The 26,676-nt window shown below is 39.5% G+C and overlaps 1 protein-coding gene across 3 annotated transcripts in view; it reads left to right on the plus strand.

Moving 5' to 3' along the window:
* The first annotated feature begins 13,992 nt into the window (after positions 1–13,992).
* PBX1 (PBX homeobox 1) overlaps positions 13,993–26,676 on the plus strand; it is a 278,098-nt gene continuing 265,414 nt past the window's right edge. For 2 of the 3 annotated variants that reach the window (XM_065874498.1, XM_065874506.1), the window contains exons 1-2: positions 14,138–14,328; positions 17,581–17,654. In XM_065874498.1, the coding sequence (XP_065730570.1) occupies positions 14,138–14,328; positions 17,581–17,654 (265 nt within the window). Of the gene's footprint in view, positions 14,329–17,580; positions 17,655–26,676 lie in introns of all 3 variants that reach the window. The other variant, XM_065874488.1, reaches the window with a different exon arrangement.

Consider the following 26,676-nt stretch of genomic DNA (forward strand, 5'->3'; position numbering starts at 1 on the left):
AAAATGCAAGACCCAATCATTGTTGTTATCCCAGACCATAACAAATTAACCATCAGACATTTGAGAGAAACCATCATAGACAAGGCAGGCCCCAATTAACCTTCCAACTGTCTTAATAAGTCCAGTTACTTTCAGCCAAGCTTGACCCAATTCAGATCTGTACAGTTGTGAGCAATAAAATAATGGCTATGGTTTGAAGCCACTAAACCTTTTAGGATGGTTTGGTACACAACAATAAATAATTGATATATTGACAACTGGGATTCCCTAAAATGAATAGTCTTCCAGGGGTTTACACATATATTATTTATATTGTAAGTAAATTGTTTTAGTCATCTCTTAATGGGACTAGTCTCAAGTGAATGAAAATTTAATTTGGAGGATAGAAAAGAGGAAATATTCAGGCAGGTCACTAGGTCACTTTCTGGAAGAACTGTGAGATTTAGGAACTATGGAGGAAATCATGATATTATTAGTGGCCTCCAAGGCAGGGAAGGGCTAAAGGAAAATGAGATGGCTCTGGGAGAAACTACCCAAGAGTCATAGTAAGAATTAGAAAATTAGTCTTCTATTGAGCACCTTATTCTCCATCAGGCACTATACTAAATGCTTAACACTCATTGTGATTTGATTTCCACCTAACCACAATCTTTAAAGTTGTGAAAATGAGGCCATAGATAAATTATCTTACTTGGCCAAGGTCACTAAGTGGGGGTTTCCAGAGCCGGAGTCTGTTCGGCCTCTAAACACTGGGCTCTGCCTTTTATCTTATTTTTGTGCCTAGGATTCTGGTAGTAGCTGCCGTGCAATTGAAGGTCTTATTTGCACTCTGACCACAGATGATAAATATCTGAGCTGCTAGGTGAGGACTTTTTGCTACACTGTCAACCTCAGTTTGCAAGAGTTCATCCTAGTATCCCCAACACAGGCTGCTGTTAAGTCCAGGTCTTAATTCCTCCACCACCCCTCACTTTGATAGATAGAAAAGATAAAGGAAGGGAAAAAAAAAAAATAAGAAGAGTTGCTTCTGACACTGTTCTCAGCAAGATTATTAGCATAACACACAGAGGTACCCATACACACACACACACACACACGCACACACACATTCTATACATACACTGTGAAACCACTTGCCTTGACTGTGCCGCGTATCTTCTTTTTCCAAAATAATCAAGCAAATTTTGGTAATCTTCACTCCTGGTAAAAATGCTATGGTGGGAGAGAGGGGGAAGATGGCGGGAGAGAGGGGGAAGATGGCGGGAGAGAGGGGGAAGATGGCGGAAGAGTAAGACGCGGAGATCAACTTCCTCCCCACAGATACATCAGAAATACATCAATACGTGGAACAATTCCTATAGAACACCTACTGAACGCTGGCAGAAAACCTCAGACCTCCCAAAAGGCAAGAAACTCCACACGTACCTCGGAAAGGGGATTAAGAGCGCTGCTTAAAGGAGCTCCAGAGACAGGCGCGAGCCGCGGCTAACAGCGCGGACCCCAGAGACAGGCATGAAAGGCTGAGGCTGCTTCCGCCGCCACTGAGAAGCCTGTGTGCGAGCACAAGTCACTCTCCACACCTCCCCTCCCGGGAGCCTGTGATACACGTACAACTTCCCGGGAGAAAGCACGGCGCGCCTCAGGCCGGTGCAACATGCCGCACGCAGGCCCCTGCCGCTGCAGGCCCGCCCCGCACCCCGTGCCCCGCACCCCGTGCCCCGCACCCCGTGCCCCGCACCCCGTGCCCCGCACCCCGTGCCCCGCACTCCCCCTGGCCTGAGAGAGGCAGAGGCCACTAATCAGCGGCTCCTTTAACCCAGTCCTGTCTGAGCGAAGAACGGACGCCCTCCGGCGCAGAGGCGGGGCCAAATCCAAAACTGAGCCCCGGGAGCTGTGCGAGCAAAGAATAGAAAGGGAAAATTCTCCCAGCAGCCTCAGGAGCAGAGGATTGAATCTCCACAATCAACTTGATGTACCCTGCCTCTGGGGAATACCTGAAGAGACAACGAATCATCCCAAACTGAGGAGGTGGACTTTGAGAGAAATATTTATTTTTTTCCCCTTTTCCTCTTTTTGTGTGTATGTGTATGCTCCTGTGTGAGATTTTGTCTGTACAGCTTTGCTTTCACCATTTGTCCTAGGGTTCTATCCGTCCGTTTTATTTTTTTTTTACTTTTTAAAAAATATTTTTTCCTAACAATTTTTTATTTTAATAATTTTTCGTAATAATTTTTATTAATAATTATTTTTATTTTATTTTATCTTCCTTTATTTTATTTTCTTTTATCCTCTTTCTTTCTTTCTACTTTTATCCCTTTTATTCTGAGCCATGTGGATGAAAGGCTCTTAGTGCTGCAGCCAGGAGTCAGTGCTGTGCCTCTGAGGTGGGAGAGCCAACTTCAGGAAACTGGTCCACAAGACATCTCCCAGCTCCACCTAATATCAAACAGTGAAAATCTCCCGGAGATCTCCATCTCAACACCAACACCCAGCTTCACTCAACGACCAGCAAGCTACAGTGCTGGACACCCTATGCCAAACAACTAGCAAGACAGGAATACAACCCCACCCATTAGCAGAGAGGCTGCCTAAAATCATAATAAGTCCACAGACACCCCCAAACACACCACCAGACGTGGACCTGCCCACCAGAAAGACAAGATCCAGACTCATCCACCAGAACACAGGCACTAGTCCCCTCCACCAGGAAGCCTACACAACCCACTGAACAAACTTTAGCCACTGGGGACAGACACCAAAAACAACGGGAACTACGAACCTGCAGCCTGCAAAAAGGAGACCCCAAACACGGTAAGTAAAATGAGAAGACAGAAAAACACACAGCAGATGAAGGAGCAAGATAAAAACCCACCAGACCTAACAAATGAAGAGTAAATAGGCAGTCTACCTGAAAAATAATTCAGAATAATGATAGTAAAGTTGATCCAAAATCTTGGAAATAGAATAGAGAAAATGCAAGAAACATTTAACAAAGACCTAGAAGAACTAAAGATGAAACAAGCAATGATGAACAATACAATAAATGAAATTAAAAATACTCTAGATGGGATTGATAGCAGAATAACTGAGGCAGAAGAATGGATAAGTGACCTGGAAGATAAAATAGTGGAAATAACTACCACAGAGCAGAATAAAGAAAAAAGAATGAAAAGAACTGAGGACAGTCTCAGAGACCTCTGGGACAACATTAAACGCACCAACATTCGAATTATAGGGGTTCCAGAAGAAGAAGAGAAAAAGAAAGGGACTGAGAAAATATTTCAAGAGATTATATTCCCTAATATAGGAAAAGAAATAGTTAATCAAGTCCAGGAAGCACAGACAGTCCCATACAGGATAAAACCAAGGAGAAACACGCCAAGACACATATTAATCAAACTGTCAAAAATTAAATACAAAGAAAACATATTAAAAGCAGCAAGGGAAAACAACAAATAACACACAAGGGAATCCACATAAGGTTAACAGCTGATCTTTCAGCAGAAACTCTGCAAGCCAGAAGGGACTGGCAGGACATATTTAAAGTGATGAAGGAGAAAAACCTGCAACCAAGATTACTCTACCCAGCAAGGATCTCATTCAGATTTGATGGAGAAATTAAAACCTTTACAGACAAGCAAAAGCTGAGAGAGTTCAGCACCACCAAACCAGCTTTACAACAAATGCTAAAGGATCTTCTCTAGGCAAGAAACACAAGAGAAGGAAAAGACCTACAATAATGAACCCAAAACAATTAAGAAAATGGGAATAGGAGCATGCATATCGATAATTACCTTAAATGTAAATGGATTAAATACTCCCACCAAAAGACACAGATTGGCTGAATGGAAACAAAAACAAGACCCATATATATGCTGTCTACAAGAGACCCACTTCAGAACTAGAGACGCATACATGCTGAAAGTGAGGAGATGGAAAAAGATATTCCATGCAAATGGAAACCAAAAGAAAGATGAAGTAGCAATTCTCATATCAGACAAAATAGACTTTAAAATAAAGACCATTAGAAGAGACAAAGAAGGACACTACATAATGATCAAGGGATTGATCCAAGAAGAAGATATAACAATTGTAAATATTTATGCACCCAACATAGGAGCACCCCAATACATAAGGCAAATACTAACAGCCATAAAAGGGGAAATTGACAGTAACACATTCATAGTAGGGAACTTTAACACCCCACTTTCACCAATGGACAGATCATCGAAAATGAAAATAAATAACGAAACATAAGCTTTAAATGATACATTAAACAAGGTGGACTTAATTGATATTTATAGGACATTCCGTCCAAACACAACAGAATGCACATTTTTCTCAAGTGCTTATGGAACATTCTCTAGGATAGATCATATCTTGGGTCACAAATCAAGCCTTGGTAAATTTAAGAAAACTGAAATTGTATCAAGTATCTTTTCTGACCACAACGCCATGAGACTAGATATCAATTACAGGAAAAGATCTGTAAAAAATACAAACACGTGGAGGCTAAACAATACACTACTTACTAATGAAGTGATCACTGAAGAAATCAAAGAGGAAATAAAAAAATACCTAGAAACAAATGACAATGGAGACACAACGACCCAAAACCTATGGGATGCAGCAAAAGCAGTTCTAAGGGGGAAGTTTATAGCAATACAAGCCCACCTTAAGAAGCAGGAAACATCTCGAATAAACAACCTAACCTTGCACCTCAAGCAATTAGAGGAAGAAGAACAAAAAAGCCCCAAAGCTAGCAGAAGGAAAGAAATCATAAAAATCAGATCAGAAATAAATGAAAAAGAAATGAAGGAAACGATAGCAAAGATCAATAAAACTAAAAGCTGGTTCTTTGAGAAGATAAACAAAATAGATAAACCACTAGCCAGACTCATCAAGAAAAAAAGGGAGAAGACTCAAATCAATAGAATTAGAAATGAAAAAGGAGAAGTAACAACTGACACTGCAGAAATAAAAAAAAATCATGAGAGATTACTACAAGCAACTCTGTGCCAATAAAATGGACAATCTGGAAGAAATGGACAAATTCTTAGAAATGCACAACCTGCCAAGACTGAATCAGGAAGAAATAGAAAATATGAACAGACCAATCACAAGCACTGAAATTGAAACTGTGATTAAAAACCTTCCAACAAACAAAAGCCCAGGACCAGATGGCTTCACAGGTGAATTCTATCAAACGTTTAGAGAAGAGCTAACACCTATCCTTCTCGAACTCTTCCAAAATATAGCAGAGGGAGGAACACTCCCAAATTCCTTCTACGAGGCCACCATCACCTTGATACCAAAACCAGACAAGGATGTCACAAAGAAAGAAAACTACAGGCCAATATCACTGATGAACATAGATGCAAAAATCCTCAACAAATACTAGCAAACCGAATCCAACAGCACATTAAAAGGATCATACACCATGATCAAGTGGGGTTTATTCCAGGAATGCAAGGATTCTTCAATATACGCAAATCTATCAATGTGATAAACCATATTAACAAATTGAAGGAGAAAAACCATATGATCATCTCAATAGATGCAGAGAAAGCTTTCGACAAAATTCAACACCCATTTATGATAAAAACCCTCCAGAAAGTAGGCATAGAGGGAACTTTCCTCAACATAATGAAGGCCATATATGACAAGCCCACAGCAAACATCATCCTCAATGGTGAAAAACTGAAAGCATTTCCAGTAAGATCAGGAATAAGACAAGGTTGCCCACTCTCACCACTCTTATTCAACATAGTTTTGGAAGTTTTAGCCACAGCAATCAGAGAAGAAAAGGAAATAAAAGGAATCCAAATCGGAAAAGAAGTAAAGCTGTCACTGTTTGCAGATGACATGATACTATACATAGAGAATCCTAAAGATGCTACCAGAAAACTACTAGAGCTAATCAATGAATTTGGTAAAGTAGCAGGATACAAAATTAATGCACAGAAATCTCTGGCATTCCTATATACTAATGATGAAAAATCTGAAAGTGAAATCAAGAAAACACTCCCATTTACCATTGCAACAAAAAGAATAAAATATCTAGAAATAAACCTACCTAAGGATACGAAAGACCTGTATGCAGAAAATTATAAGACACTGATGAAAGAAATTAAAGATGATACAAATAGATGGAGAGATATACCATGTTCTTGGATGGGAAGAATCAACATTGTGAAAATGACTCTACTACCCAAAGCAATCTACAGATTCAATGCAATCCCTATCAAACTACCACTGGCATTTTTCACAGAACTAGAACAAAAAATTTCGCAATTTGTATGGAAACACAAAAGACCCCGAATAGCCAAAGCAATCTTGAGAACGAAAAAAGGAGCTGGAGGAATCAGGCTCCCTGACTTCAGACTATACTACAAAGCAACAGTAATCAAGACAGTATGGTACTGGCACAAAAACAGAAATATAGATCAGTGGAACAGGATAGAAAGCCCAGATATAAACCCACACACATATGGACACCTTATCTTTGATAAAGGAGGCAGGAATGTACAGTGGAGAAAGGATAGCCTCTTCAATAAATGGTGCTGGGAAAACTGGACAGGTACATGTAAAAGTATGAGATTAGATCACTCCCTAACACCATACACAAAAATAAGCTCAAAATGGATTAAAGACCTAAATGTAAGGCCAGAAACTATCAAACTCTTAGAGGAAAACATAGGAAGAACACTCTATGACATAAATCACAGCAAGATCCTTTCGGACCCACCTCCTAAAGTAGTGGAAATAAAAACAAAAATAAACAAATGGGACCTAATGAAACTTCAAAGCTTTTGCACAGCAAAGGAAACCATAACCAAGACCAAAAGACAACCCTCAGAATGGGAGAAAACATTTGCAAATGAAGCAACTGACAAAGGATTAATCTCCAAAATTTACAAGCAGCTCATGCAGCTCAATAACAAAAAAACAAACAACCCCATCCAAAAATGGGCAGAAGACCTAAATAGACATTTCTCCAAAGAAGATATACAGAATGCCAACAAACACATGAAAGAATGCTCAACATCATTAATCATTAGAGAAATGCAAATCAAAACTACAATGAGATATCATCTCACACCAGTCAGAATGGACATCATCAAAAAATCTAGAAACAATAAATGCTGGAGAGGGTGTGGAGAAAAGGGGACACTCTTGCACTGCTGGTGGGAATGTGAATTGGTTCAGCCACTATGGAGAACAGTATGGAGGTTCCTTAAAAAACTACAAATAGAATTACCATATGACCCAGCAATCCCACTACTGGGCATATACCCTGAGAAAACCAAAATTCAAAAAGAGTCATGTACCAAAATGTTCATTGCAGCTCTATTTACAATAGCCAGGACATGGAAACAACCTAAGCGCCCATCATCGGATGAATGGATAAAGAAGATGTGGCACATATACACAATGGAATATTACTCAGCCTTAAAAAGAAATGAAATTGAGCTATTTGTAATGAGATGGATAGACCTAGAGTCTGTCATACAGAGTGAAGTAAGTCAGAAAGAAAAAGACAAATACCGTATGCTAACACATATATGTGGAATTTAAGGGAAAAAAATGTCATGAAGAACCTAGGGGTAAGACAGGAATAAAGACGCAGACCTACTGGAGAACGGACTTGAGGATATGGGGAGGGGGAAGGGTGAGTTTTGACAGGGCGAGAGAGAGTCATGGACATATACACACTAACAAGCATAGTAAGGTAGATAGCTAGGGGGAAGCAGCCGCAAGGCACAGGGATATTAGCTCGGGGCTTTGTGACAGCCTGGAGGGGTGGGATGGGGAGAGTGGGAGGGAGGGAGACGCAAGAGGGAAGACATATGGGAACATATGTATATGTATAGCTGATTCACTTTGTTGTAAAGCAGAAACTAACACACCATTGTAAAGCAATTACACCCCAATAAAGATGTTTAAAAAAAAAAAAAAAAAAGACCCAATGCAGCCATAAATAAATTTACTAAAAAAAGAAAAAAAAATCCAAAGTCCTTACCATGGTCAAAAAGTGCATGTGTTTTCTGATCTCTGCTTTCCTCTTCGATTTCTTCTTTGTAAACTTTTTCTTTTATTCATTATGCTCCAGTCTCTCTGGCTTTCTTTCCTTCAAGTTCAAATCAAAACTCAAGCCGTATGCATAGGTAATTTCCTCCCTCCTGCCCCACTCCCACCCACCGCTTTTTCCCAGGATCTGCCCATCTGGCTTTTTATCCTCAAGTTCAACCTTAAATGTCAGCTTTTTGAAAGCCCTTCTCTGACCACCTTATTTGATATTACCTCCCCAGCTTCACATCACATTACCCTGTTTCATTTTATTCATAGCATTTATGAGTCTCTGATCTTATATTTTCCTTTATTTGATTATTGTTTATCTCCTAACACTAGAATGAAAGCTCCATGAAATTAGGGAATCCAGTTTGTTTTATTACCACTATATTCGTGTCATGAACAATATGACAACATCAGTGTTCTACCAAAGATCCCCAGCCTCTTCCTTTTGATTTGCTTTCAAGGGTTAGTGTTTGCAGCTCTTTAGCCCTGACATTGGTATCGGATTGACTATCATTCAATAGCTGTTGACAGTCTGGTAGCTTGCTTTGTTTAGGAAAGAGAGGCAGATATTTCCTAGAAAAATCTCACCTGCTAAAGGCCACCTGGTTTTTCCAGACCTAGGCGGGGTAGAATTGTACCATGCACTTTCCTTGATAATCCAAGTCTAGTAGTTGTTACCTGTTGGGGTCTTGAAATCTCTTGAGACTCTGATAAACATAATGGACACTGTTCTAAGAATAACGTAAAGTAGTACATACTACCAAATTTTGTATATCATTTTCAAGGGTTCATAGAATTCCTGAAGCTCATTTATGGACCCTGGGTTAAGGATCTCTGCTCTAGGCTGTCTCTGCTCTGATACATGACTAGTGCTACATGCAGGGTGGTGGGCCCAGCACTCTTTCAGGGCCCACCCAGTGAGGCAAGGCAACAGGACCAAGCTGGGAGGGAAAGATCTCTGTGATCAGGACTGGGTGGTTAGACAGAAGAAAAGGAAGAGCAAGAGGAATGGGGGTGGAGAAGGGAGTGGAAAAGTTGAAGAGAAGCAAGGAGTATGCAGTAAGAGAATAGCTGAAACAGAAAGATGAGAATCCTTGGGCGGAGAAATAGATACCATCTACTGCCCCAGGTCTTGTCTTTGGTTACTAACTCTGGTTCTGACGCTCTGGAGAAGAGGTGAAGAGTTTTTCTACTTTTTCCCATAAAGTAGAAGACTTACAGAAACTTAGAGGCCAATTCAAACGTAACCATAAAGACACACAGATGAGTTTCTGCTTAGACGATGTAACACCATGTGGTAGTGAATTTATTTCTGTGACTACGCCAGGGGACCCATGCCTTTGCAACCATTTTGTTTTCTGTGGGAGAAACCGAGGTCCTTGTACATTCCTCTTGCACCCCGATCTTTGTTCCTTAGTGCAGATGAGACAACATGCTAGTGGGCTTGTAATGAAGCTTGAAAGGGGATCCTCAGCGTAAACAAAACCCTGACGTAGCAGAGGCAAACATGGTGAGATGACTTTGTAAACGTTAGAATGAGGTCAGATTGAGAACTACTCTGCTAGTTGGCCAAATTTTGGTAATGACTCATGTCATGCCCTTAAAACATGATTCAGTAGACTTCAGTTATTATTCTAAAGAAATACAGTGTGATTATTCATCATTCATTCTTTCAACGCATATTTAATACATACCTACTAGAATTAAAGCACTGCTGAGGTATGGAAGGTACAAAAAAGTACTACCCATCCCCTGCCACAACCCAGAAGATATGGAAATTGCATGTGTAAGTTTCTCCCCCTACTTTTAGAAGTTTTGTTTGTTTGTTTAATGCAAATAGAAGACTAATTTTTATTCTGTTTCACCTACGGCAGTGTCTCCTCTTTCTTGATCCTCTGTAAAGTATTAAAAATAAGAGAGTTTTTAAATACATATTTTGTCAAGTAATTTAACTTCTAGGAACCTTGGTTTCTTCATCTACAAAATGGAGATTATAACCTTACAAGGATGTTATTAAAATTGTCAAATTGTTAAAATTAAGTGGTAATGTATACAGAGTGCCTGAAACGTAATCAGTACTCAACAAATTCTATCTATAGGTATAATTATTATTTTGTGAGTGCCACTGCATTCTTCTCACCCAAGCTTGAAAACATTTTCTTTATTCTTCCCACTGACACAAAATCAATTATTGAGTTCTAGTGGCTCTTCCTTGAAAATGTTCCTCATAATTGCCCTCTCGTTTCCATTTCTTCTGCCACCTTCCTAATTTACCTTCCTTATTTTATCTTCTTAGATTTTGTGTTGGGCAACCAGATGGTTTTTCTTAAAACATGCTTTTTGGCTCCCCTGTTTCCTCAGTGGCTTCCCAGCATACACCGAATAAAGCACAAATGCTACTGTTCAGAGTCCTCACATTTATACTTTGCTAATCATTTCCATTTTGCCTGAAGAGAAACTCTGTATTGCTGTCAGATTCACTCACCATGTCTTCTAGATCCAACTCATCCTTCAGCTCCACTTCAAAGTCTTCTTCTAATCACTCTAACCAAATCGTCCCCTTATCTCATCCTTTATAGGATGTCTAAGGCATAGCATACCTTCTATAGCATTTACTTTGTATTAAAATATATTTCGGCAATACTATAGTGTTGGCAATACTATAAAAGTGTAGGTGTTGAGGCAAATAACTGTGGTGATTAAATTAATAAAGCACCTTGAATGTATCTTATCCTTATAAAGCACTTAATAGTCATTAATACTATTGCTGTACATTTCTTTTTTCCCTACTAAAACGTTCCTAGATGACAATGGTCTTCTGGTATTGATAGTATGTTTTCCGATACTTTACCTAGTAAACTTTTATTAGATTTTTAGTAATTCTAATTACTTGCTCACAAACTGATTTCTTATTGGTTCTGAGTTAACTTCTTTTCATGCTTTAAGACATGATAACTTCATCGTTGTCAGGGATGTGCTAAATCACACTCCCTGGGACTGATATGTGATTTGAGGATTATTAGTGTTGATGAAAAAAACCCAGTTAACAAGTCAGGATATGTAAGTGGATAGAACAGTTGTTTCGAGTAATATGACATCGTAATTGCAATTAACACTCCCTACTGCATGCCCTCATGCAAATGAGTACCAAATAGCTTAAGAATTGCTTTGAAATCCTGTCACAAGTCCCTTATCTTGCCAGACTTATTTTTTGTAATGATTGGGAAGGAGGTTGGACTGAGAAAAAGAATAACATTTTATTTGAGGATCTCAAAGCGTTTGGTGAGGCTACCTCCCATTTTGCGGATCAGGTACACTTATGTTTGGAGCAGTTCAATGCATTTCTTTTGGCTATACTGCCATCCAGGAAGAGGGCTATCTGCACAGTAGAATATTTTATATTCCGAAATACTGTTCTTGGCTTTTCCAAAATAATTCATCTGCTCTTTTATCTTGTGGCCACTGTGACTGTGTACCCAGTCAGAGTTCCTCTCTCATGTGCCTGATGGAAAGATGAGAGGTGAATTGATGGTCTACCTGGAGCGATAGTATTGAACTTCAGCTACGAGTTTCTTATTAGGTTTTCCCCCCGATTTTATTTTTATTTTATTTATTTAATAAATTTTATAGATTTCTGTCTTTAAATTTATTTATTTATTTTTGGCTGAGTTGGGTCTTCGTTTCTGTGCGAGCGTTTTTCTTTAGTTGTGGCAAGCAGGGGCCACTCTTCATTGCGGTGCGCGGGCCTCTCACTATTGCGGCCTCTCTTGTTGCGGAGCACAGGCTCCAGACGTGCAGGCTCAGTAGTTGTTGCTCATGGGCCTAGCTGCTCCTCTGCATGTGGGATCCTCCCAGACCAGGGCTCGAACCCACGTCCCCTGCATTAGCAGGCAGATTCTCAACCACTGCGCCACCAGGGAAGCCCCCACTGATTTTATTTTAATTAATTAATTTATTTTATAAATGTGGACCATTTTTAGAATCTTTATTGAATTTGTTACAATATTGCTTCTGTTTTATGTTTTGGTTTTTTTTTGGCCGCAAGGCATGTGGGATCTTAGCTCCCCCACCAGGGATTGAACCCGTGCCCCCTGCATTGGAAGGTGAAATCTTAACCACTGGACCGCCAGGGAAGTCCCATCCCCTGATTTTATTTAATAATTATTATTTTTTTCATTCTTTCCTACTCATTTTCAATTTGAGTCAATTTGTTTGAACATGTATCATTTTAAGCACCTTGAGTCTCTTTTCAGACAAGATGGGCACATAACTAATTTTTACACTATTCACACATGGGACCTTGGACAAGTTACTTAACCTTTCGAAGTTCCCTCTCTGTAAAATGGAACTAATAATCCATAACTCACAGAGATGTCTGGGGGATTAAATAAAATAACTCATGTAAATTACTTGGTGCGTAGTAGGCATTCAATAAATGTCAGTTCGCTTCTTATCCCAGTTAATAATGCTTATTAGACTATATTAAAAACTAGAACCAGACTGTGATAATGTATTTCTTTATTAAGTACTTAAGCCAAATAGCTAATTTCCCCCAGGAGGAAGAGAGAGAGATGTTGAATTAGTTTCATTTGGTGAACTTATTTATTAATCTTTTTTTTCAGCATTATTTAGTTTCATAATCCATAATTTAGTTTCCATGCAACCAAAATGTCACAGTTCAGTACTACTTTTAGCTCTATTGTGATTGTTTTTTAAAATCTATTTTTTACATATGCCATTTATTAGAGATCATTATTAATTATATTAACAGCTCGATTGTTTCATAACAACTTCGTGCTGACAAACTTTCGCTCTCAACAGTTTCCCTGAGCTCTAACGATTTAAAAGGATCAAGTTTTAAATGGCAACGTTACAGCAGAAGAAAAACCCGAGTTGAGGGGGCGACCCACACCGTCCTTGTTCTTTCGTGTTAATTTTATACGTTTGCTTTTAAGTGGAGCCACATTTTTCTCAAGGACAGAACCCAAGTGAGGCAGGCAGGAAAAGTGGGAACTGACTAACCGAGCTGGCGCTTCGGTATCATTGCACCTTTAAGGGCTGGAGACTTGGTAGCAGCTCGCCTTCCTTCCCGGCCCACCTCTGAACTCTGATTGACAGGGCGCCGGGCGAGGAGGAGCCGAAGGAGGCCGAGGAGTAGGCGCAGGGAGGAAAGCAGGGGGAAGAGGGGGCCCTTCTTTTCTCCGATGGCCAATCAGGGAAGGGGGGCGGGGCTCCGGGTGCCCTCCTCCCTCCTTCCCTTCCCCGCCTCCCGGCTTCCCCGCCCCCTCCTCCCTTTCCTCTGCCCCCTCCCCTCTCCTCCTTCTCGTCCGCCTCCTCCTTCTCGTCCTCCTCCTCCTCTCAGGCTGTGGTTTTTCTGTATATGTTTCTGGAGTCCTGAGCCTGAGCTAAACAAAAGCAGGAGGCTGACGGGGCTGCTGGAGTTTGCAGAGACACGGTGGAGGAGAGAGCCTGTGCTCTGCCTTGCCGCCGCGGCTGGGGGAGATCTGGCTTTTGCAACAGCCCACCCCCTTTGAGATCACTCTGGCCCGGAGTGGGGGTGGGGGGCAGCGGGGGGTGGGGGGGAAAGTTTGCATTGCAATCCCCCTGCCTTCCTCTCCTTTCTCCCGATCAATGCATATTTGCAAAAGGATTAAGCCACAGATATAAGCGCCGGGAGCCCATTTCTGCCTTGCAAAGGATACCGGACTGAAAAACCAAAAGCCAGCTCTGATTTCTTTTCGTCAAGTGGGAAGGTGGTTTATTTTTCTTGCTTTTTGGAGTCAACACCCTTCCCCACCAGCCCTTATCCCCACCCTCACCCCGCAACCCCTTCACGCCCCCCTCCCCCTCCCCACTCCCCATCCTCCCACCATCCTCTAAAGAGGCAAAGGGATTTTTTTTTTTTTTCTTTTTCTTTTGGTCTTCTTTTTCCCCCCCTTCCCTGTTTATCCTGAAAAGGATTTGAAGACAGCTTGAAGGATAAAAAGCCTTGGTGCTTCCCAGGAGCCGAGCCGAGGAGCAGAAGAGGAAGAGCCGGGGGCTGCCGTTGCCTTTGGAGATGGACGAGCAGCCCAGGCTGATGCATTCCCATGCTGGGGTCGGGATGGCCGGACACCCCGGCCTGTCCCAGCACTTGCAGGATGGGGCCGGAGGGACCGAGGGGGAGGGCGGGAGGAAGCAGGACATTGGAGACATTTTACAGCAAATTATGACCATCACAGACCAGAGTTTGGATGAGGCGCAGGCCAGGTGAGATGGAGGCTTTTCTCTTCCTTTCTTGGGGTTTTTTGTTTTTCTCCCTCTCGCTGGGGGAAACAATGGGAACCGAATCACCACAGCGCTTTCTTTTTAAATGTTATTTCTTTGCCCATTTTGACGAGCAACTATATGGCGGAGGAGTAAAATTTGAAGGAGCGTTGTTATCGAAAGTGTAATCTCCCATGCCGTGATATGGCTGTGTATATATATATTTTTCATATATATATATATAGTGTGTGTGTGTGTATGTGTGTGTGAGTGTGTGTGAATATAGAGGTCTTCATATATATCCAGACAAACACTCAGGCACGCCGAAAATATTGCCAACTGATCCTAAAGCGGCCCTCGGCACTTTTTACTGCTTTAAAAAAGTATCAGAGAGAGCAGAATTGTCAAGTTTTGAACAGCATTACATGACTTCTTGTTGAAGGACTCCGTAACATTACAAAATAAAATGTCCCACGAGCACTTTATTTGCAAATTTAGTTGACCCCTTCCCTGAATTAGAGACTTTGGATTTTCTTTCTGGACTACTCCTCCAAAATTAATTTTTATCTTTTCCCCTTTATCTCCCTATTAAAAAAAAAAAGGCAAGGTAATTCTTTGTCAGTAGTTGTCAGCTATCCAGGAAATATTTTGCATTTATTTAATTCTGTTTCAAGAAAAGCTGATGTAAAGAAAGAAGAGATACTTTTGCTTTTAAACATATTTGGTAGGTTTAAGAGGCTCAGATATGTAGTGTAACTTTATTGTCTCTTATTTTGAGTGGGTTTACTAACCTTCCGTAGTACAGAATGTATGGTCCTTTAAAAAGGGGTGGGGGGGGGAAATCAAGCATGCTCTTTTTCCCATGCTTCTTTCAGGACCACTTAGATGCTACTAAAATAGAAATGAAGGCAAGTGTGTATTTTATGTATTTCAATCCTATAGGATAGGAAGATCTTCATTAAGGAAGCATAATAAAGAAGCTGTGTAGCTTCTCAACTTAATCCACTACCAGGTATATAATTCTCCACTCTAGGATTTTACAGTAAATTCTCTTTTCAAAATAAAACACTAACTAAATAGCAGCCCACCAACTGCTTGCCCAAGGCCGATCTCGAAAGGAAGAATTTAAAAAATCTAATGATCACATATGTCTTTACAATTACCCAGCTTTGTTAAATCTCAGAAGCAGTTGGGTTTTTTAATCATATATACACAATTCCTGTACCTCACAAGACTTAGTTATATGGAGAAGACATCATTATATGTATTTTTGTCTAAGGGAGATAGGAATTTGAGTTTAGAAAATGAGGAGCAGTTAAAAACATGGATGTTGTGAATTACACTCTTATTTTAGCTGTAAGCGCATGCAACATGTAAACTCAACAGTCCTGAGGTTTATGGGTGCTTGAAAACTTGGGAAGTTTCAAAGACTGGAACTATGCTAAATTTTTTTAAATAGGGGAAAGTTTTCAAAAATTAATCGGTGCCCTTTTTGAATTTTATTATCCAGAGAAAAGCTAATAGGTAGGGTAAGAGGAAGATTTCCCCCTGGCAGTCTCTTTTTGAATTGGAACAGATTTCTCCATTACATTGTTCCAGGAAAATAAACTCAGACATACCAATAAACTGCTTTAATAACAAGTTTATGTAGCTGAAGGGGCCGGTAAGACTGGAAACTCACCACTTTTCTGATATTTAGTCCCACTCCTTTTTGTACAACTGAGGACAGCCGTGGCTTGGCGGGTTCCTCCTTTTAATGGCCTAGATGTTGAGAGATCAGACACAATTTTGGGATAGTGACATTTTCTGTTCTCTCTCTATAACCCCACTGATGTGCTGTGGCAATGCAATATTTCTGCAAAGCCGTGTGGAATTTTTTGTTGTTGTTTGTTTTTGCATTTGGGCCTTTATATAAGAATACAATTAATGAAAACTCTTTTAAAAGGCCCAGAAAGAAGTCTTTGATACATTGAAGTTTTTTTCACCTTTTTGCTCATCCCACAAGAGAACTAAATCGCCACTAAGCTTTTCTTCTTGGTTAAACAATGTAACTGAGCAAATATTTTAATCGGGTGTTTCCTTTCCCTAGTCAGATCTTCATCATGTACATTTATTATTTACATAGGGAACCATTCCTATTTTAGACACAATGTGTATGTTTATTTTGATACTTTTGAATTTTGAGTTTATGACTCCTCTGATGTACAGTATATAGAGCATGGTTCATGGTTTCCGTTCATGAGGATGTGTCTATTTTTTAACTTTGAAAGGGATTTAAAAAGAACTGCATGTGTCTTGAGTGCCAGAGGTTCCCATTTATCTTTACACATTCATTTTAGTTAGTCAACAGAATTCCCTTAACTAATAGCTGATATGATCAGTATTTTGTTTCCAAAACAATATCCTTCTGCTAAGTGCTTCCAGAGTAAAATAAAGGGAAAGGTATTGTTTTGATCTTCAAGTGCATTCTGAATACAAGCACACAGAAGAACCAGGTAAATCACTAATCTAAAAGGCAGAATTGTATTTATTTTTCCCCCAGTGGGTGCAAGGTCCTAATTGTAAATAATTGAATTTCAACACCTGCAAATAAGCAGTGTGTACACAAGCGACATAATGTGAACACAGAGAAATGAATTTATTCCCCATATGGGTATGTTTGCCCCCTGGCAATGCATTTCCATACTCTTTAACTTGGGGACTGAAATTTTATAAATTGACAGTTCTACTCAGAAGACCTTTCAAGCATCTTGTGTTTATGAGAATACAGGGGCATCTGCGGAATGAATTCGAACACATGGATGAATTAAATTTGAAAACACACACGGACCGAGAAGCAGACAGCTCCTAGGCTGTGGTGATTGCATAGATTATACAAAACTGTTAACCCATGCATTTGACTCTGCCGTGTATTCATTGCCCTGGATAGGATTATTGGTTTAAGACTTCCACTTGGATTAAACTACTTATTTAAAAAAAAAACAAACAAACAAGCCCAAAACTCTTCCTAAATGGGCATAATTGAGATTAGTTCTGTTCTGTAGTTAAATCCCTACTCTCTCCCTGCTAATTAACATTATTTCTTTTTCTATGGCGGGACTCTGTTTATTAAGTCATAAAGCAATTGAAGCATGCCACAGAGTTATGCTTGGTCTATAATTTTGGCTAAATGTTCAAATTTTCTTCCCCCTGTGCATTATGAGCAGCTTGATCTCTAGAGTCCACCTAAGCTATTCTGTTGTTTCTTTCTTGCAGAAAACATGCTTTAAACTGCCACAGAATGAAGCCTGCCTTGTTTAATGTGTTGTGTGAAATCAAAGAAAAAACAGGTAGGAATGAGATTCCAACATTTAAGCATTTTCTTTGGCCAATTGACCACTTAACCGGCAATCAGGAACCCATTATTTAAATATTAAAATTTCAGAATAGAAGTACTCTCAAGATTGATCGCATATTCCAGTAGGAAGTCCTAGTAGCCCTGCTTCCTGTAAAAGAAAGCACCAAGTTTCTTTGACAGTTATTACCAGGCATTACTGGTTTATTTGCCTTAACTCTCTTCCCGGCCTCTTTGAAATTGAGGCTGAAATAGAGGTTATGAAGGGAAATTTATAGAATGATGTGCCTTTGGGGGAAAAATATGAAAGTAAAAGTCCGTTTCCTGAAGGAATATATTTTGGTCCATCTTTAAAACACTTAATTTTTTTGGAGTTGGGCACCGAGATGCTTAAGTGTTTAAAGTTTCCTTTCCTTTTTTTCTTGTAATTACACGAAGCAGCAAACTAGAGAGTCTCGACAGAGTGTTGTCAAATATCTTTGTGGAAAGCGTCACACAACATCAGGTTATCGGTATTTGAGTGCCCTGTGATTTTATAGCTGGGAGAATCACTGGGTTTAAGAGACTAGAATGCCACGAGCTCAGTCATTCTGTTGTTTTTCTACTTTCTAGACCTCATATCATGGACTAACACACTTATAACACATCCCAGGAGGGCATTTAAAATTTAAAGCAACAATTAAAAAATAGCAGTCATCAATCAGAGGTGTTCTTAAACAACAGATGCTCTGGGAAGGACATTTAGCAACATCCTCTTGTTTGTTTATTTTAATCCTTAATTTTCCAAGGTGGGTGAGTCTCTCCCCTGTAAAAAGAAAGAGTTGAGAAGGCAATCTGAAACCAGGGCATAAAGATGAGGAACAAGGGGTGGTTATATAAAGCGGGGAGCTTCTGCTGGCCCCTGGCTTGCTTGCTCGCTGTAGAGCAGTGCAAAGTACCTGACATCCTATTTATTTATTTATTTATTTATTACAACAAGGAGTGTAACAGTCAATAATTCATATCTAAACCATATAAGCAAGGGCATGACATGAATGAAAGTGACAATAAATATGATTGCATGCCCGGCTGATATACATTGATAAGTTACACATAAAAAAAGGAAGCGGGGGGTGGGGGGGGGTGGGGGGGTGGGGGGAGTGAGGGCACACAGGGTGGCTTTCTTCTTGAGTCCTCTCTGTGTTTCTCTTTTAAAAAAGAAATAGTTTCAAGATGTGACCATTGATCAAATATGTAATTACTCGGGTCTTGAAATGTATGGAAAATTAGTAAGCAGTTCCTTTGTTGAATGTTATTTGTGTTGTGCATGATATCCCAGACAAAGCACCTGAGCAGTGATGTTTAGATCTTTAAGTCTTCCGGGTTGCCTTGCCAAAGCCTAACCTTACGGCAAAGCTGTGAATTGCATTATTTTAGCTGTGAGACACCTTTTGAGAAATGTATGGATTGTGCATACAAATATCAAAAGGCCTTTTTCAGTTTGTCACACTTTCTAGTTTTTTTTTTTTTTTTTTCTATTAACCCGGAGCAGGAAACCTAAGTGTGTATATATTTCTTTCTCTTCTTTTTTTTCCTTCCTTCTCATTTTCTTTTTTCTCTGTTGCTTAATTTACTTGGAATATTTGGTTTGTTGAAATTTGTTACTAATCAGGTATGCGTTCCTGCTAATCTTGCTTTATAAAATGTAGAACCAAGCTCTAAAGGCATATTTGATAATCCAGGCCAAAGAGACTCTATTTTAAAGACACTTTATCAGACTTTTATTGAAAGGAAGCCCATCAGGGCACTTAAATGTATATTGTGGCCAAAGTGTTTAATTCTAGTCTTCTAATTAAAACCTACTGAGGCAGTAGATCAAAGTGGGTGGGTGTGAATAGAGGTCTGGTTCTGGTGTGGGTTCAAGAGTTTGCTCCTTACATGAATATTGCCTAAACTATGGTGATAGGAAGGTCAAAATAATACTCTAAAGGTATAATTGTTGGATTATATATTTTGTTTTTAAGATTTTCTGTTATTGAATGACATTAACATTTGGAGATTTTTAAAAGTCTAAATCACGATTTTGTGTGTTGTCTCTCAAATAATATATTTAAAAAATAGTTCATTGAGTACTGTAAATTGAAAATGATAAGGATCATTGGTCCTGTGTTAAGAGGGAAATAAACACACACACATACACACACACACACAGAGTTTTGGATTGAGAGAGCACCCATGGGTGAAAGTAAAAAAAAATAAAAGAGAAAAAAGAGAAAGAAAAAAAGTCCTTTCTCCTTCTTATTCCTCAACTTGTGTATTGGAAGGATTAAGGGGAAGGAAGAAACCTCTCCTGGAATGTTGAGTGTTCGGTGTTATAGGTAGGAGACAACTGCGGTGTGTTGAAAAGGACTCTGATTCTAAAGCACGATTACTTACTCAGGATCGGCCTCACCCTCTTTCTACGAGCCCACAAATCTTACATACGGTTGACGTGTCTGAGACACATAGTGTCTGTAAAGTTGTAGCAGCTCTTTTTTTCTCCCCCTCTTGATACAGAGCTAGTGAAAAGATCAGTTGGATGATCAGGTCACATACATTTCTTCATTGTTTTGGGACTTTTCCTATTGTTACTTTCAAGCCCCTCACATTGAATGAGTATTTTTGAGCTTCCGTCTCAAACATTGTGGAGGTTACTTGATTTAGGGTGGGCTCTGTTTGTTTGTTTGTATTCTCACACGGAGCTCGCTTAGCGGGGCTTACCTAGGTCTTTACAAGGTAGGCAGGACCCTGAAAGGAAGCGTGGTGATTGCATTCCTTGGCTGCTTTTGCTTTTTTGATTTTGTGAAGGACTTTCATTGGAAAACTCTAGAAATTAGTAGGGAAACTAGCTAAGATTATCTTACCAACCTTTTGGAACTTTAAAGAAACACACACGCATAACACCCAAAGTAGGCAGCACCGTCTAGATTACAGTTGATTGATAGGTATTTAGTCAAAAATTACTGTGGGGATATTCAGGAAAAAAAAAAAAAAAGAGAGAACCCTAGTGTTTTCTTGTTGAGAATGTAGGTAAGTTTTTATTTTGATAACTTCTTGCTTTTTTTAATAAACGCTAAGAACAAGGAATGCCTGCAAAATTCTCAGGCAGTAGATCTCAACAGCAAGAAAGCCCTGTCAAGACCTCCAGCAAGTGTATTTCAGAAGTGGCTTTTATCTCCTTGTTCCTTCTGGGAACATAGAGATTTCATAGAGAGTTTTGGACCATCTAATATCTCATTTTCTTTTTTTCTTAAGAACCTTCCTTGTCTTCTGACATATTAGCAATAGGCTGGGTTTTGTATATGTGTAGAGGTAGTGGTAGTGGGGTTGATGGGATGGAAGAGAAGGAGAAGAAAAATTCAAACATACTGCATTTCTTAAAAAGACCTTAAAAAAAATATATATATATATATATATTTTTTTTTTTTTTTTTTTGCGGTACGCGGGCCTCTCACTGTTGGGGCCTCTCCCGTTGCGGAGCACAGGCTCCGGACGCGCAGGCTCAGCGGCCATGACTCACGGGCCCAGCCGCTCCGCGGCATGTGGGATCTTCCCCGGGCCGGGGCACGAACCTGTGTCCCCTGCATCAGCAGGCGGACTCTCAGCCGCTGCGCCACCAGGGAAGCCCCTTTAACTATATTTTTAAATGTTTCTTGATTTTTAAAAATTTCTGTGTCAAAAATCATGCAGGTTTAAAAATGAGGAAAACACACAAAAAATATTGGGTGCCGTTTACTAAGAAGACTATTTATAGATAGTAACGAATAGCTGTAATTGTTGTGAATAGTTTTTACTTTTACAACATAATAGCTATATATGGCACTTTTCAGCCAATTTTCCTGTGCATATTATCTACAGTGAAGTTATCAAATCACTGAAGGAGGTTAAAAAATTATTTTTTGCTTTCTTAACATGCCTTTGTTCTCTCTCTTTTCTTTTTTCTCTGGGTTCAATTAACACCCCCATCACAGACTGTAGTTTTTTTTTCCTGAAGTCTACTGCTGTATTTCACCTTTTTTCACCCTTCCTTATTATTTTCGCCTGCTACTTCTTTTTAGTATAGCAATTACATTATGGGATTCCTAATCGTCGTCTTTTTATAGCATTAGAGAATAATTTGTGTGTGTGTATACATGTGTGTACATGTGTATGTGTGTGTGTGTGTGTGTGTGTGTATGTAGGTGGAGGGGACACCGTGGAAGGAAGCTATATATTTCAGGGAAATAATTCTGATGGGATTAGGCCTTGAACAGAGAACAGGAGTGTGGAGTGAAATAACTTCAGACAATTTAGAGCTGCCTCTGATCAGATTCCTTTTAGGGTTGACGTGGCAGGAGTGACTTTTCATAGAAGTTCATCTCTAGCAGGCAAATGCAAAAACTTTTTCTTGCTGATGAGAGAATTCAAGTATTTGGTTTTTTTTTTTTTTTTTTTGTGGAAGGGACAGAGAGAGAGAAGGGGAGCAAATGAAGGGGAGTTACTTGATTCAGTTTTACTTGAACCTCTGTTTCAGGTACAACGATGTGCTAGGCAGAAGTCAGGTGATTAGACCCCGTACTATTTATTATAATCTGGTTAGAAGCGATAGACCTACAATAATACGGCTCCGTGGCAGACACAATGTGAGCTTATGATGAGAAGAGCCCCTTCTCTTCAGTCGATTTTGTGTCATCCACTTTTAGAAGTGGATTTGGACCAATTCTGGCACCTGAGAGGTGGAGAGGAGAATGCAAAGAACAGCTTGGTCAGACCTACCAGAGTGAGGTCTTTGGAAATTTGGTGTCATTTCTTCTAACAATAGGATGTCTGTGAGGATTGGGAATGAAAAAGATTTAAGTGAAACTGAGGAAGCTGGAAGAGGATTTATGAGTGGGGAAACGCAGGGGAAACTTGTGACTTAGGCCCTGTGGGGTGTTGCCGGCTGGAAGGAGCGAGGGTGTGGGTCCCCAGGTGGGTGGCAGGCTGCAGTCTGGGTGGAGGCGGGCATTGCCTGCTGGCGCATCTAGCTCACTGCTGGTGCCAGGCCTCTCTCACATGCCTCTCTTCACGTGCTTCTCCGTTCTGCTGACATCCATGAACTTTTGCTTGTTGTTGGCAAAATTACAAAATTTACCCCCAAGCAAGCAACCAATCCCAAACCCAGATATCGAACATATTTAAATAAGAAAGCATTTTAATTTTAATTTAAAGCATAACCCTGGCTTCTCTTGAGGCGTAGTTTACATACATGCCTTAGGAAAACTTAGCATTGGTTATCTTAACTTTGGTTTCAAACCTTTGTGAGATGGATGCTGTTATGGTTGGAACTTGGTGTAGTGATTCTAAGCATACTTTTTACCTTTTCTTTTCATTAAAAAATTTGCCCGAAATGTCACATGATTGAGGCAGTGTCCTAGGTGCAGCTCCCAAAAACAGCTCTTACTCATTTTCGTATGCCCCTGGGAGCACCCTGTCCATTTGCATGGCTGTTTTAGCCTGGGTTAGAGGAATATAATAATTCTGGCTCCACTCCTGCCCCTTACCTGAGACGGTGTGGTGAGGGTTAAAGAATGTAGTAACTGATAAATAAAATCAGCAGAGAATTAATGAGTTGTTTGCAAAGTGCTCTGAGCTCCCTGAGTGATATAGGTAAGAGATGCTGTATTTTCTACAGTAAATTTTCTCAAGACTCCTATTCTATTCCATTTCATAGTTTGTCATTGTGTTAACTTTTTCTACGAATATATAATTAAGTAGTGAGGTAGTCAGTATGTCCTCAGGAGAGTCCTCTGGTTGAATCTTTTGCCTCATCTACATCTTAGTGATATCACTTCTCAGAACTTGGCAGAGTGATTTCCAGAATTAAAAAAAAAAAAAAGTGTAGGTATAGACTGTCATGGGATTATAAAACCTATCTCCCTTCATGGCAGAATAAGGTCAGTAGTGACTTCCCGGAAGGTCTTCTTACCTCTGACGGCTCTGTTTCAATCTCTCAATTATTGGTGGAAATCAATATTGCAGTGGGTGGAAAAATTCATCCTTTTTGGTTTAGGTCCTGGTTTCAACTATATCTCCCATTGTCATTCTGTCAGTAAGTGGAAACTGGGGTGGGTCTCTCATACCTGTACTAGTTCTGGACCTACCACTAAGTAGTTATAAGATGACAGGCAGATAGCTTAAGTACTTTTAGGAGAAACTATAACAGTAGTGGTTAAAGGTTTGGTGTCTGAAGCTGGACCACCTGGGTTTGTATCCTGATCTCCTATCTTTCAGCTGTGTGACCTAATTAAATTTACTAAACTTCTCTGTGCCTCATTTTTTCACCTGTAAAATAAAGGTAATAATGGTACATATTTTAGAGGGCTGTTGTGAGGATTAAATGAGGTAATACATGTAAATTACAGTGCCTGGCATAGAGTAAACAGTCCATAACTGTTAGCTTTTATTATTTCTGGCCCTGTTTTCTTATATGAAAAAGAGAGGCTTGCACCAGATGGTCCCAAAAGACCAAGCCAATTCCAAGACTCTGTGATTCTATGCTGAAAAAGGAAAAATAGTGCTGAATTTAAGATTTGTTTTCTTATGTTTCTCTTGCCATTCTCTTAAAGTGAGAATGAGTTATATCTGGCCAAAAGGCTGGTCGAGGTTGGAAGAAGAGGGGAAAAAAAGAATGGGTAAGAGCAAAGACAGAGGTTTTTAATTATCTACACACTGGACAACAACCTCCTGAAAAGCTAGAATGGCATTTTTAGTGATGGTGTTTTCTTAGCATCAGCAACTGGAGATATTATGTAATCATAGTTAAAAATATTTTCCCTTTGAAAACACATAGGCCCATCCATTCAACTCAAAGTTTCAAAGCAGGAAGAGTAACATAAAGTGAGTTTAGGGCAACCTGATCTCTTCCTGTCTTCTTCATGTGTTCTTCCTTTAGGGAAAATGTTGTATCAGTCATAATAACAACCTTGATACTAGTAGTTTTTTTTTTTCTTTTTTTTAACAGCTTTCTTGAGATGTATTTGATATACCATGAAATTCACCCATTTAAAGTATACAGTTCAGTGGTTTTAGTGTATTCACAAAACTGTGCAAGCATCACCACAACCTGAATTTAGAATATTTTTATCAACTCCCACAAGCAACCCTGTACTCATTGCTGGTCAGTTTGTATTTCTCCTTTTGCATAGCCCCTACTAATCACTGATCTCTGTCTGTATGAATTTACCTATTCTGGACATTTCACATAAATGGAATCATATAATATATGGTTTATTACCAGCTTCTTTCACTTAGCATAATGTGTTTAAGTTTCGCTGTGCTGTAGCGTCTACTGATACTTCATTCCTTTTTATAGCCAAATAATATTCTATTGTATGGATATACCACATTTTGTTTATCCGTTAATCAGTTGATGGATATTTAGGTTGTTTTCATATGTTGTTGCTGCTCTGAACATTTGCATAACAGTTTTATGTGGACATGTTTTTCTTTCTCTGGCTATATATATATACCTAGGAGTGGAATGTTAGATCATATGGTAACTCTATGCTTAGCATTTTGAGGAACTGCCAGACTGTTTTCCAGAGTAGCTGTAGTAGGTGTATTCTTAAGTTTTATTGTAAATAACACTAAATTTGGTCTTCGTCATTCTCAGCATTCTTTTTCAGCCTTTTTCTTCAATCACTGATCTTTCTTCTCCTCCATGTGTAAGCGTGTACTGTATTATTTTTCTTCTTTGATTAAGAAGAAAAATATTTTTTCTAAGAAAAAATATTTTGATACATTTATTTGACTTGAAGTGTGCATGGTCAGGATTTATGTGAAACCTCTCTCAGAGCTATCTGCATTTTAGAGAAGAAAAAAAAGTAAATCTCTACTGCTAGAATCTCGGGTGTCGGGTTCCCAGAGAAGAAGACCTTTGCCAAAAAGATCAGACAGTTTTTTTGAATAGCAATCTAGTATGCTAGAAAGAGCATGGTCTCTGAGTCAAACCAATCTGGATTCAAATCCTCACTTGTGTAATGTAAGTTGATTTAACAGAGGTTCAATTTCCTCATTTGTACAGTAAAGATAATACAATGTAGGCTTGTTGAAGGACTAGCCAATATGAAGCACATAGTTCCATGAGTATGCTCAATACGTGGCAACTACTGTTATTTTTCTGAAACCACGTGGCTGTCTACCACTGGTCTCATTAGTTTGACCCCGTCTATTCAGGTTCGGTTTTCTACCAGCTCTGGCCAGGAGTTTTAGGGGCTCAGTGAGATGCTTCCTGACCCTGCTTTTAAATGCTTTAAATGGTTTTCGATATGAGAGGGGAAAAACGTCAGGGGCAAAGCTCAGCAGAAGTTACCCCAATATTCCTGCGCCTCCTTCCTTCAATCCTAGAGTTCTAGGGAGAGAATCCCATAGAACAGTGCTGTGCAGTGAGCACATGTCATTCTAAATTTAATGTTTTAAATTTTCTAGTAGCCCATCGGGGAAAAAATAGTAAAAAGAAACAGGTGAAATGAATTTTAATAACACATTTTATTTAACTCCAAATATATCTAAAATATTTCAACATATGGTCAACATAAAAATTATTAATAGGATATTTTACATTTTTTTTTGTACTAAGGCTTTGAAATCAGTTGTGTATTTTACATTTACAGCACATCTTCCATTTGGACTAGCCATACTTCAAGTGCCCGATAGCCACATGGGGCTACTGTTCTCCATATTGAAGAGCATAGCCGTAGAATGGTTGTCCTGGCATAAATCTTTGTTTTGTTCTTTTTTGGCATAATTTTCACACTCTAAGGAAGAGTATGAAACGTGATTGTTCCCTACTCAGACTTGATCCGGTAGTTCTGCAACAATTGAAATTGGTTCCTGATGGATAGCCATGTTCCAGAATAAAGCTTATCTAAGGCATTGCTTTCTGGCAGGGAATATCCCACTACTGGGAGCCAGGATGAGGTGTTTCCCCTTTACCTTCTTCTGTTATTTTACTTTTTTTCTTTCCTTAACTCGTCATT

This window comes from Phocoena phocoena, chromosome 1 (genome assembly GCF_963924675.1).
Source record: "Phocoena phocoena chromosome 1, mPhoPho1.1, whole genome shotgun sequence".
In the NCBI taxonomy this organism is placed as follows: Eukaryota; Metazoa; Chordata; class Mammalia; order Artiodactyla; family Phocoenidae; genus Phocoena; species Phocoena phocoena.